The 14,271-nt window shown below is 40.1% G+C and overlaps 1 protein-coding gene across 1 annotated transcript in view; it reads right to left on the reverse strand.

Moving 5' to 3' along the window:
- Window positions 1-1,519: 1,519 nt before the first annotated feature.
- LOC135473482 (gamma-aminobutyric acid type B receptor subunit 2-like) overlaps window positions 1,520-14,271 on the reverse strand; it is a 44,580-nt gene continuing 31,828 nt past the window's right edge. Inside the window, exons 8-18 of the mRNA XM_064753333.1 lie at window positions 9,535-9,762; window positions 9,057-9,117; window positions 8,655-8,744; window positions 8,131-8,281; window positions 6,926-7,058; window positions 6,554-6,670; window positions 5,571-5,693; window positions 4,984-5,319; window positions 4,246-4,401; window positions 3,617-3,750; window positions 1,520-1,763 (exon numbers count right to left, since the gene is read on the reverse strand). Of these exons, the coding sequence (XP_064609403.1) occupies window positions 1,592-1,763; window positions 3,617-3,750; window positions 4,246-4,401; window positions 4,984-5,319; window positions 5,571-5,693; window positions 6,554-6,670; window positions 6,926-7,058; window positions 8,131-8,281; window positions 8,655-8,744; window positions 9,057-9,117; window positions 9,535-9,762 (1,701 nt within the window). The 3' untranslated portion in view covers window positions 1,520-1,591. The remainder of the gene's footprint in view (window positions 1,764-3,616; window positions 3,751-4,245; window positions 4,402-4,983; window positions 5,320-5,570; window positions 5,694-6,553; window positions 6,671-6,925; window positions 7,059-8,130; window positions 8,282-8,654; window positions 8,745-9,056; window positions 9,118-9,534; window positions 9,763-14,271) is intronic.

Genomic DNA, 14,271 nt, shown 5'->3' on the forward strand with positions numbered 1-14,271 from the left:
AGATCAAGAATTTTCCCAACGTTTTATCCTAGGTGCACTTTGGTTTTGTAGTGTAATTTCCTATTCTGATGGTCAGCTAGGACACGGAAGGTTCTATTTCGCCTGTATATAGAAGCCATAATATCAAAGTGGACATTTGTATGGAAAAGAACGTTTTGGTACTAATATTTTACTATCGCGGTCATGCTGGATTTCTACCAGAAATAAAAACTGAACCAAGAAATTCCTTACTTAGAGATTCACCATGGCCGTGTACGCCAGTCATCTATTAAAGACACCATACACATAGCATGTCATTCGTCATAAATTTGTGATATGCGGTTAAGGCATGCGACAGGCGTGTGAGGCGTGTGTAAAATCATAGCCATGTCATCTTTACAATTTCTTTATTCCATTGGTGTTTAACATGGTATCAACATAGTAATAAACCAGGTCACATGTTAGATGTAGTGCACCATTACATCATATGCAAGGTAATGCTGAAGACGTTTAAGCATTTTTATGTGTCGTATTTTGTTTCAAACGTTTGACAAAGAAAAACAGAAGAAGAGGATATGAAACTGTTTAGTGTTCATTTGTCAATTTTGGAACATGAAATAAATCCGCATATATTTCATTCAATGGATATTTTTCAGGAATTATTTTCACGTAAGATTTCAGCATGTTAAGGGTGTAATTGTTCCCAACGAAGTAAAAATAAAGAGAAGTAAATGTTACGAGACTCTGGATCCATTCCATGTTAATTAACTGCAATGACAGCTTCATTTCTATTAGTAACATGGGTCTGATTACCGATACAAAGAAACAAAGACAGCTGAACAGTAAAGCAGTGCATTGTAATTTCTGTCCTGGAAGGGTACTCCTTGGCATGGTAACTGTCAATGGTCAGAGCCTGTCCTGGATTCAAGTGTGTTGTGGAAATTACAGATCCACTAACCAATGTTCGGAAATCGCGATTAACGGATGCCGTATACACATTCACATGATATGTTAATGTTGAAGAGAAATTGATCACGACAACGGTTGTTAACGCAGATATACCCTGTATTTGTAAGACCCTCAGGGCAAAATTTCACAGCCGAGGTGTCAACGCTGAGTCTTACAGAGTGTTCAACTCCAGTTTTAACAGTTGCATATATAAGGTTATACTGCAACTCAGCCACTGCCTTTCCTGAAACTGTATAGTCTCTAGTGTAGCCATAGCACATCAATCAGACGAAATCTTTCGACCAACCCAATACACCTGCAATATTATAAACGGATATTGGTATTTGTCAGGAAATAAGTTCGTGCCGAAAGTCCTTCAATTTATAACGTCGTCGACCAGATGGATACTTCTTCTACGACGTATGAAAGTTGGGAAGGTACCTGAGGTCATATATCTTGTCACTTTATATGGCGACGGATCAACTTTGCACATCGCTGTGATGCACGGGCTGACTTTGCCAAAGTCACTTCCCTGAGCAGTTCTGCAGTATTGGAAGATTTCTCACTATCAATCTACGCCATTTGTGAGGGATTGTGAGGCTGTACACTTTCGACAAAAGTCTGTGGTGTGCATGCCTGCACGCTGGTGTTGTTTAGGATTGGTCTAGCCTTCGGAACACTCCTGTATCTGTGAACATCGCCTGCCGATTCTTAAATCTGGAGAGGACAACTCACATTCGCTTGTATCTTTACATTCATATAGTCTAAGCTCATCCATACTCAGCTCACGAACACTGACATCACTTTCTTCCATGATGTCATACATGGACAGCGTCCTGAAACAAGCCATAGTGGAATAAAATGATTGAATACAATAAAATCAATCGAACCTAAATAAATCTATTTCAACAGAGCAACTTTAAGCTTTAAAAAATTTGCCATTCCGTTACTGTTTTGGTAAATTCCCTTGTCTCCCAATTCAGTTTTTTTTATATATTCTATATGTCACGGTGCCAACTTGTGTTGAGGCTATACTATTCCATTATTTACTTAGTATAGATTCTAAGTATAAACTACTAGATAAAAGCATCGGCAAAAGAAGCGCACGTTACAAGTTTAAAGTTGACGTTTGAGTTGATGGTGATTATCGCAAGCGGATTACCAACAGCCGGGATTCTTCCAAGACCGATGTATTATCATAAGGAACGAAGAAAACTCAAAAAAAACCCCAGAGCTTTTGAGTACTTCAATCCGTCATTTACATTATGTCTACATATTAATGGAAACGAGTTCAGCTATTGCTGTCTTTATAACATACTCAAGAATACGAAACCTAGTATTCTCCAGTTATGATGTAACCGGTGTTTTACGCTATACTTAGTGTATTTCATTTGCCACATGGCGGTGAAGTTTATGAGTGAAGAAAAAAGGCCTTTATCTAAAGGATAGGATAGCATAGCACCTTGTTTGAAACTAACAAATTATGGGCGCCTGGATTCGAATTCGCGGTCGGCATTGGTAAAAGGCTAGGAGGTTTCCAGAAGAGCGCATTAGACAACTGTCCGGAGAGGTCCGATGAAAATTAAAGCTCCCTGATGGTCGGATTGGAATTCTGATTTTTTAACCATGTATTTCCAAGTAATACTACTGTACAGTGCCTTTTATAATGCTTGGATGTTAACTGTCATAACAGATCCGTAACGGACTTGTTGTGATGCACCAGAATAGGGTAGACAGGTAAATACGACGATGTACGTTTCGCGGGAGAAATTTCGTTATCCAGCAATCATCACTATGCAATTATGGTGTGGGCATAAGGAATTTTATCGATACTGTGCCGCACATAAATTCGCTCGTTCCGCAAGGAGATCGTAAAAGCGCTTAACAGGCCATTCTGCCCGGATATACTGGCTGGTCTATTCACCCACTCATACGCTCAGCGTGGGTTTGTACATGCTCGCTAATGGACAGTTCGCAAGATAAAGATTCACACGAAAGGGCAAAACTAAAACTGGTTTTTCTTCTTTGTTATTTTTAATTTTAACACGCGTGGAATCCTTTGTTGTATTCATTCTGTTCAAGAATTTGCATTTGTGAACCTACGATTGTGCCTTACTATATCTATTCCAATTCACAGCTATGGTCTCCCTCAATGGTCAGTAAAACTACAGGACACACCGAAAAGTTAACAAAAAAGTGAAAATGTCTTACTTGTATTGTTGACTAACGTATTCAAGGTAGTCTTAGCAACGATGTAAAGACCCAATACCTAAACAGCAAAAAGTTTCACTATATCCACCACCGCCCACCCAGCATCCCCTACCCCACCTACAACAATGATCAAATGCAGGATTCCTTAACTCATGCTGTAAAACGCGCAGCCTTTGGTACTACTTTTCCCGCGCCATCGTGCCTCGCGTCCAAGCAGAACTGACCAATGTTTTCGTGCAGTGCCAGTTTGCTCACATGACGTCATATGACTTCATTGCATGGCATGAATGTTTAAACAGCCCACGTGGGTTAGGTCTGAATTACTTCCCAATTTCCTAACGATAGTTAAATATTTATAATTCAGTGGAAGCAATGAGATCTTCATATTGCACTAAATGTACAGACAAATTCAATAAACAATAGACTTGCCAATTAACACTTCAGCCACCTACGCGGTCTTTCTTCCAAGATCACTTACACTTTCATACCCGGCGCCGGATTAACAGGTGGTATCTCAGTCTGTGACGCCATATCCAGCAGTTCTGGCGTGAATTCCCCTTTCTGCTCTATTAGGTGTAATAATCTTTTTAATCGAGCCAACTCTTGGTCCAGCTGAAAGTACACACAGATTGAGACATAATGAGTAAAAATCCAATCCAAAAAGTCAGCCTGCAAAAAGCTTCATGTGAAGGTTAAATATTACTTTTGTAGACCCAAATACCTTAGAGGGCTCACGATTATAACAAATGTTCTATTCTCGTGTCTCGGGCAACGGCACGAAAACAGTACCATTCGCGCGCGATTTACGCCGTCTTCGTGGGGTGGGCCGCGGGCCCGCAAGGCCAGATGTCCTCATCCAGTTTCCATACATACCTCTAACAACTGTCTTTTGTACACCCTGTTCTCTCATATCATCAACAACTGACGCTTATAAACCATGTTCTTCTATACCTCTAACAGCTGACGTTTATACACCCTGTTTTCTCATATGTCTAACACCTGGTGTTAATACACCCTGTTCTCTTGTACCTCTAACAACTGGCGATTGTACACCCTGTTCTCTCATACCTCTCACAACTGACGTTTATACACCATGTTCTTCAGTACCTCTAAGAGCTGACGTTTGTACACCCTGTTTTGCACCTCAGCCCTATAATATAATTCTTTCTTCTCATCCAGGACAAAGCGCCTCGTGTTCTCCTGGACTGTCAAACCGGCCGTCGTCACCGCCGGCATACCCTGTGACCGCATTATTGCATAAACCTGTAATTTACATTAAAACAATACATGAACCTGTGCGTTACGAAAATGTACACATAAGTTTCTGTACTATATTGCATACGTGCATAACGTTAAAAGTTGGAATTTTGTCCACTTGTTCCACCACAATATATATAGATAGCTTAAGAGTGTATTGCCAAGGAACATTTAAAAATACTGTTCCACTATTTACACTACTGGAGTAAAATGCTTTCCATAAACTTGGATCTATGGTGGGGTTTGGAGATAACTTTAACCAGAGGTGACAAAAAGGCATTGCAGGATTAAAATTTCCAAATATATTTACAAACAATGCGATCATTTTCAGGGGCAATAAATTTATGAAAAAAGAGCTTTATCAACGTTAAATGCTTTGTTTAAGGTGTAGTCTTTAGTGTCAGTATAATTCATAAAGGCTACATTGGAAGTGAGACAATAAAATTCCTAAATTTAAAGCATAAAATAAATATTAAAATATTAATAGATGTGCAAAATGATGAAAGTGTGATGTATTATGGAAAGACAATTGAAAACTCGTAACATATAGATCTAAATATGTATTAAAAATTAAGATGGATAGATTACCTTGGGAATAAAAAGAAGACAGATGGTCAGAGTGGTTGATAAAAAGATGAATGTAGATTCGGTCAGGAAGGCGAGAGATGGCTGGTCCGGTAACATGTATGATAAAACTACCACTATAATACTCATCAGCACCACGTTATAAACGTTCATGCCGATATACTGAGAGTCATTCAGCACCGGGATCTTCACTTTCCGGGTCTCCCATGCCATATAAGCTCCCCCTATGAGCAAAATTCCCTTGTAAACGTAAAGGGCCGCTAACCATTTCTCACCGTGATGAGAATGGCAGCGTGATACTTGAGGAACGTATAAGATGTCTTCTTCTGTGTCTGAAGGCTGAAAAAAAAAAGATTGATTAATGGAGATACCGACAAAAGTAGTCATGAAAAATGTATTTATTGGCCACGAAAGAATGTTGCAAACGAAGGAGCAAGAAAATTTTTGTATTTATTAGAGCATATTTTGGGATGAGACTTAGCTTCATATAATAGTTTTGAAGAAAACCTACATCGCCATTTTACAACATGATAATACTTTGACAACAGTTAGAAACGTGTTTGTGTCCTCAGTTTGATTGGATATCTTACCTCCATTGTAAGATTTCTGATTTGACGGTTCATCGGGTCCACAATAGCCCAGAGTGACGTCAGCAGGGAATCCCCAATAAGAAGACCACCGACAATAAACAACAACTGTTTATCTTTTAAAAGCTGTGGGATAAAAAAAATGTTCTTTAAATGTCATTCATTTCATTTAATTTTCCTCTAAGCTCGTCACGTAAACAAATCTCTTCAAACAGCATACAGGAACAACAAAGTGTTGTACTTGGGTACCAACACAAAACTTCAAGTACATCTTTTTGTGGCACTGAGTTTTACAGATGATTTTGTACATAGTTTGAGTTTTAATGCTAAGACATTGTCCCAATGGAACACAGGTTAAATTTATTTATTTATCTGATTGATGTTTTACGCCGTACTCAAGAATATTTCACTTATACCACGGCGGCCAGCATTATGGTGGGAGGAATCCGAGCAGAGCCCGGGGGAAACCCACGACCATCCGCAGGTTGATGACAGACCTTCCCACTTACGACCGGGAAGGAAGATAGCATGAGCTTGACCTGAACTCACGGCGACCGCATTGTTGAGAGGCTCCTGGATCACAACGCTGCTCTAGCGCGCTAACCTACTGAGCCCACTGATGAAATGGTCCCACCAGAAGTAACTCAATTGTTTGGATAAATGTTATTAGTACAAGATACTCGCAATGCTTTCTTGAGTTCCTTGAAACTCGAGATGAACTCTTGAATTGCATTGCGAAAAACATTGCACTTAAGAATGCACTTTTCCTTGTTCACAGAGACATCTCAACATTTAGCGCAACAAAGGTTGGTTCTTATCATCAGTCTAAGCCTCCGGACAAAGACATAAACTGTATGTTGACAACACAACAGCTTTCAGTCTTATTGAGCTTGTGTATCTACAAATATTGCAACATTTTTGACTAGTATCTGTTAATAGTTTCTGTACTGAAATTATTTCATTTATTTATTACTTTGTATACTTACTTTACTTTTGATCAAGGCACTGTTAGCACGAAGGATGATTTGATGAACCCGGTAGGTTTTAGTGAACATGGCGCCGAATGCTAAGGAAAACCCTGCTGCAAATGTGAAAGCTCTAACCTTCAACAAAAAGAAAGAAAACTCATGAATAATGACGCTAGTTTACATCTGCAGTCTTCTTTCGTCTAATGAACATATTTTTTGCAGAGAAGCGATTGAACTATTTAGATACCAAAATTTATCGTGTTCGAAATTTTGGGGTTCTGAAGTCGTCTATGAATCCTAGAGATATTATTTGTCTCCTTCTGTCTGTCTGTATAGCTGCGTCCAATTCGTTGAATTGTATGAACCAATATAGGCAAATTTCTCACTCACAGTACAGACGAGCGGATAGAGTTCCGCACGAAGCCGGCTATCGTCGAGACCCAGCAGAATCACGGCTGTGTACACCAGAATACATCCAGCAACGGCAACGTTGTTCAGGTTAGGGCTAGATAACTTTATATATCTGGAAGCATAATGTGATGGTGCCGTGAAACGTGATTTGGAATTACTAAAATTCCGGAAACTAATGACTATTCTAGGAATGCAGTGGAAATTGGTTAAACCTTGAAAATTGTATAACAAATCATGGTCATTATTAAGATGTATGATATGACAGAACAGGAATCGCTGTCACATATCGACGATAGTTTGGAACGCAACCATTTGAAAAATCGCTCGGAGTAACATATCGTGTTGTTTCTGATATTGCAATTACCAGTCGTGTTATTATCAGGCGATGGGATTGTCACAGTGGATAATACACAATGATATCAGTTAATGAAATGACTACTGTGGTAAAAAAAAAAAGGCATCATTCAAAAAGGCTGGACATAAAGCGCTCGGCACCCAACAACGATGACGTTCGTGTGGTTTGTGCACGAAAACGATCGGAGCTTCATTAACCCACAAGGGCAAGAGATTGTCTATGGGTGGCCGGTCACGTAAACAACCTCTGATGAAATGATATGGTTTTGAGCACTTCAGACATCAAATGACAATTAATATTCATACGGATGGGAATGTGTCTTCTGACCAAAATCATTTATCATGCAAGGTCAACAGACTTGAAACATAATGTCGACTGGGCACTTTTCAAAACATGATCAATGCATGGGCAAATTCGCAACACATGCGTATGCGACAGCCCGCAAAGAGTCAATGTCGTCCCGCAGGACCCTTTTCTACTGAATCTATGCGTCGAAACAGACTTTCGTATACTAGCCGTCAACCACAATGAACGTTCCGTATCAATAATTGGAAGATCGATTCCCAAAACGACGTTTAACACAACCACCAAAGAAATAAGAAAGTAAATAATGTACGAAATTCTAACAGCATCATGCAAAGAGAAGCAGTTAACAGTTTTCAATGATGTTGGAAAGATGCAAATTATGTTCTAGGCGAAGGAGTGAAATCAGTATTCAAATGGTCCATGTTAAAAGATAGTATGTGAGAAAATGGACAGACTGAACGACAGCCAGAGAAAAAACAGACGGAGCCATTAATAGAGCTCTTTGTATTAGGTAATGACTAACTTTAAATTCCTGTAGTAGATGTTGAAACATAGGAAGAGAAAACCAGTCACAATGCCACATATACACATAATGGCAACGCCAATGAATACCCCGGCCTCTATTGTTCGCAGACGAACCACTAGCGTGTACTTATCGGGTGGAATCGTCCCACCTGTAAAATAGAAGGAAATTGTTGCTTTTTTTAGAGCCCTGTCGCAAAGATCGATGTTTGAACTGAATTTAGAAATCCTTGAGGACTGGAAAGAGCGCTAACAGCGGTAATTGCTTACAAAAAGCAAATCTCAGCTCGGAGAAGCACGGATTGTATAGTTAGATTGCTTTGGAGCATTATTTAAGCCCACTTAAAGCACAATACCCATTTATCTTGGGAGAAAAGCTGTTAATGTGAACGTCCTTAAGCTGGTTACACAAATTAAATTAAGGCGTGAAGATTAGATACCATCACTGGAGAGAGCTGTGGAACACTTGAGTGTGACAGGTATTTAGCGGGGTCTTGGTAACCAGTTACACAGTATAAGACATACCTGGCCACACAACAAGCACGCATTCTGGGCACTCGTAGCTTAACGTGTTGTTGCCGGGAGAATAAATAGCCACCTTTTTTATCACGCCACCTTGAGGAACAAAAAGACAAAGCAAAGACAATTAAATTAGCGAAGGGAAATCTCTACAATTAAGCTGAAAATATCGCAAGCAACAAGCACTCCAAAAGCAAAAATGAGTCAATTGCAAACCTTTTAGGAGGCTACGAAAAGGTACGAAAGGAAAGGGTAATTGTATAACAGACTGTATTGTGCTCTATTAAATAACATATATATCATACTCACTCCCACCCATCCCCACCCCCATCAACATCCACACACTCTAATTTTCTTAGTAATCACTTTTTCTCACCAGGATGGATCTTTGGAACGGTGATGACGTACCTTGATGCTGCTCTACTAGTGATACAGCTTGTCGATCTGGTCCATCAAACGACACAGGGCCCTGAATAAAAGGGAGAAACGAAATATAGCTCTTACAGATTTAACGATTCTGATATATTCACATTTAAGCTAACTATAACCACTTTCTGAAATCAAGACAAAACCACTTTCACATATTGTCTGGATAAAAAAGATGTCTAATTCTATCCTATAATCTGTGGCAAGCATTTATTTCTTCATGAGTTCAGTTATTGCATCTGATTATAGACTTTTTGTCATTTAACGATTGCCGTCTGGATTCATTCCTTTTTTCGTTCGGCAACGAGCTGAAGAAGCATTAAATGCAGCCCAGTTCCGACAGTTATAATCTTAGAGAACTGACAATACATATCTGATAATTGTGCGCGAAGCTGGAATCCTTGGCTCAAGATTCTTAAGGAATTCAGTAGAGGCTGAATGACTCAGCGCAAACATTTACCGATACACCGAGGAAATCTATGGATGACACGATCTGGTGGAATTCCGTGGAGATATTAGCAGCGCTGTCATAATCGAATGTCTGAACTAGTGATGCGGGGTTCCGTCTGAGGAAGGCTCGGAGCACCTGTGCCACCGTCCAGACAGTATCGTACGAATTCCTCACGTCCTTTTGCCTGCCCGTGCCTCTGCTATATGAAGAGAACTTACGCTGGAACTCCGCAGTTGTCTGAACAAAAACCAAAAAAAAAAATATATAGATATACGCCGAAATTATTCCGGTGGAGATCTAAATCTGGATCGAATCTGGCAATTGGACTGTGATAAAATTCCAATCGCAAATACTTGATAAAAGGATATTCTCCGACATGTAGATATTGGAAAACACATAAACTTCAGATTGCTCTATCATGTTATAGAAATATGCAGGCCTAAAGCTAAACGTGACAATAATCCGCTGAATGCTTAATTAAAGTGCCTTGAAGCAGGATATTACATTTTTTGCATTTGTCAAGTGATTTGTCGGTTTTTACAGCAGTATTCAGTTTATTGTGAGAAGATTCTAAGCAATCTTAAATGAAATACCTCAAGATAGAATATTATACTTTATAACAAGCTAAACTTGTTAAATTTATACAGAGTTATTTGTGATCATAAAAATCCCCTAAAGCAATCATTAATTTCTAAGTTTAAATTCCGTGAGGTGGATTATCAACATACATATAGGCTCCATGCCAACTGCAACATACATGTAAAGGTATAGGCTAAAGGTACATTTTAGCTGTAATTAGTATATAATTATGAATGAAGCAGTGTCTGTTAACAAATGACAGATCACACAAATGAGAGTTGGTTAGCGCGCTAGCGCAGCGTAGATGACCCAGGAGCCTCTCACCAATGCGGTCGCTGTGAGTTGAAACCCAGCTCATGCTGGCTTCCTCTCTGGCCGTACGTGGAAAGGTCTGTCACCTCACTAGAGGTCAACATCTGATACAGTTGCTCTTGACACCTCACTACACGCCAATATCTGCCACCTCACTACAGGTCAATATCTGACACAGCTACTGTTGACACAAAACTTCAAGTCAACATCTGACACAGTTGCTGTTGACACCTCACTACAGGCCAACATCGGCCACAGTTGCTATTGACAACTCAATACAGCTCAACATCTGACACAATTGATGCTGACACCTCACTACAGGTCAATATCTGACACAGTTACTGTTGGCTCCTCACTACAGGTCAACATCTGACACAGTTCCTGCTGACACCTCAATACAGATCAACGTCTTAGACAGTTACAGTAGGCACCTCATTACAGGTCAATATCTGACACAGTAGCTGTAGGGCCTCCGTGGCTCAGTTAGTTAGCGCGCTAGCGCAGCGTAATGATCCAGGAACCTCTCACCAATGCGGTCGCTGTGAGTTGAAGCCCAGCTCATGCTGGCTTCCTCTCTGACCGTACGTGGAAAGGTCTGCAGCAGCCTGCAGATGTTCACGTGCCCCCCCCACCTCCACCGGCTCTGTCCGGTTTCCTTCCACCGTTCCACCGTCGTATAAGTGAAATATTCACTTAAGCACGGCGTAAAACACCAATCAAATAAACAAATACAGTTGTTGTAGACAGCTCACTACAGGCCAATATCTGACACATTTGCTGTTAACATTTGCTGGTTTTTGTCAAAATCTGACAAAAGGCCAATATCTGACACAGTTTACGTTGACACCTCACTACAGGTCAACATCTGATACAGTTGCTCTTGACACCTCACTACACGCCAATATCTGCCACCTCACTACAGGTCAATGTCTGACACAGTTGCTCTTGACACCTCACTACAACTCAGTATCTGACACAGTTGCTGTTGGCATCTCACTACACGTTAGTTGCCGGTCTCACTACACGTTAGTTACAGGTCAATATCTGACACTGTTGCTCTTGAAATCTCACTACAGCTCAGTATCTGACACAGTTGCCTTTGACATCTCACTACAGGTCAATATCTGACACAGCTACTGTTGACACAAAGCTACAAGTCAACATCTGACACAGTTGCTGTTGACAACTCACTACAGGCCAACATCGGTCACAGTTGTTGTTCACACCTCAATACAGGTTAACATCTGATACATTTGATTTTGACAACTCGCCACAAGTCAATGTCTGATACAGTTGCTTTTGATACCTCACTACAGGTCAATATCTGACACAATGATTGTTGACACCTCACCACAGATCATTATCTGACAAAGTTGCCGTTGACACTTCATTGTAGGTTAATATCTGACACATTTCCTGTTGACACCTCCCTACAAGTCAACATCTGACACATTTACCGTTGACAATTCATTACAGACCAAAATCTTACACAGTCGGTGTGGGTACCTAGCTACAGGTCAATATCTAACACCGTTGCTGCTGGCACCTCGCTACAGGCCATTATCTGACACAGCTGGTGTTGGCACCTCAGTGCAGGTTAATATCTGACACAGTTACTGTTCACAATTCACTACAGGTGAATATCTGACACCACTGCTGTAGCACCTCGTTACAGGTCAACATTTGATCCAGATGCTGTTGACATCTCACTAGATTTATTTATTTATTTTATTGGTGTTTTACGCCGTACTCAAGACTATTTCACCTATACAACTGCGACCAACCTTTATGGTGGTAGGAGACCGGGCAGAGCCACGACCATCCGCAGGTTAATAGAAGATCTCCTACCTACGGCCGGAGAGGAAGCCAGCATGAGCTGGACTTGAACTCACAGCGACATCTCACTAGAGGTCAATATGATATATCAATACAGGTCACAATGACACCTCATTACAGTCTACATCCTTTGTATAAAGGGACACTATGTTGACGGGAAAAAATTACGGCAAGAACGCTTCGCTGACCAGGCCTTTTGCTAGAGGACACATAGTTGACGGGGCAATTTGTAATCGAAACTCGTAGTTTATTTCATTGTCAAAATTTTAAGGTCAGCCTGACCTTATTTTTCAGGGTTGAAAACCTTTCGATAGGGCTCGAAAATTTATAGTCAAAATGTTTGACTCCAAAAACAGGGTCACTCATTTCAAAGATATTTTTATTGTCGGAATACTATCTAATTAACACTAAGAGAAGTTAATGGAAGTCTCGAAAACGATAACATAAATTAAAATCAATGGCTATTTTGACTAAGCAAACAACTTGATATTTTATTTCACTAACAGCTAACAGTAAAATACAGAGAACTTGAAACATTGAAACTTTCTCCTCTACCGCATATTTCGTTACACGAGCCCTCGGGTCATTTCGGATGCTTACGAAAACTACCGAAAGATAGATATACTCGCGGAGAAGGTCAGGTCACGTGATCGTTGTTCACATACCGGTTTTTCATTTCACTAGCAGCAGTGCGTTAAATCTTTTCGATGGTTTATGGTGTTATCGTGCTATTCACACGCTCTCCATATGATCAGATCCATAAAGACGCTATTGTGTCATTTTTTGCTTGTCTGATCCTAGCAACGCTGTGAAAATGGATTTATTCTGTAAGAATGATCGGAAGCTAGAGACCACGTGCTCTCCTTAGTAACAAACGGCGTGGTTGAAGAAAACGGTCCTCCCAACGTTACTGCATAGGAAAATGCCCATTTTTGAATAGCTGTCAGCGATCTTGTATCGGTTGGATTTTGTATAATTTTCAGCTTTCCAGATGGTCTGAGTATTTCTGTAGAGCTTTCGTGGTGGTATTTTGTACAACTAGGCCTTAGCGGTCGTTAGTGAAATGGCAAAAAGTTACCTTTTCCCCAATGCTTTAACACTGGGCGGCCATTTTGTTTTAGACACAAAAGGGTGGTCACGTGACCCCCAACTTCGGACCCGTCTTACAGAATTCAGCCTTTCTGTCGAAACGTATATCGTTAGGATTCATGATCGAACAAAAGCAGTCGGCTTTTGAAAACTGAATATTTTTTTTAAATTTCTGAAATTGAATATGCCGGCGTACGTGTTGGTAGGTAAGTATATCTATAATATATTTAATAGTTTAGGGATTTTAAACTTGAGGGTGTCGTCACAATGAACACCTGAGAAGGGCCCATTGACTAACAGTAAGGTCACCCTAGTCTTTACAACCGCCAGAGTTGAACATGGGAGTTGTGAGATTAGTACTGTTCATTGTTTGCAGCTGATTCTCTTCTCAGATGTCACTGTGAAAAGCACTTTTCAAAGAACTGTCGTCATCCAGCCCAGTATAAAGACAGGAGGTGAAGTAGCCACCTGGAGCTAAATCTGCCACGTGGTGTAGACCACAGTCGTAAACAATGGACACTGCATGATGAGGCTGTCACACTGTCGTCGATGCTCTGGTCTTACTCTCTATGCTGTTCGTCTAAAATATCATGTGTAGTCAAATATTGTTGTTGCTTTGAATTTCTGCATATAGCTAGGACTATTCAATGTCTAACATCACGCTAAAACGATTTACTATGCATGTGTTCTAATTGGACTTAAAGGTGGAGAAAACATAAAACTGACATAAAGTTCAGATGAAGGAGTGTAAAAAGTTATTCCTAAATGTGGTCTTTAATTTTTTTTCCCGATTTTTCCTTAAGGAGAAAAAGACCCTTGAAAATAATTTTTGTATGGTGGATATTTGGGACCACCTTTTGGTATTTATAGTCTTTGTTTAATAATGTCATAAATGAGGATGTAACACGGGTTTAATAAATATTTTTGCGC

This window comes from Liolophura sinensis, chromosome 8 (assembly GCF_032854445.1).
Source record: "Liolophura sinensis isolate JHLJ2023 chromosome 8, CUHK_Ljap_v2, whole genome shotgun sequence".
Classification (NCBI taxonomy): domain Eukaryota; kingdom Metazoa; phylum Mollusca; class Polyplacophora; order Chitonida; family Chitonidae; genus Liolophura; species Liolophura sinensis.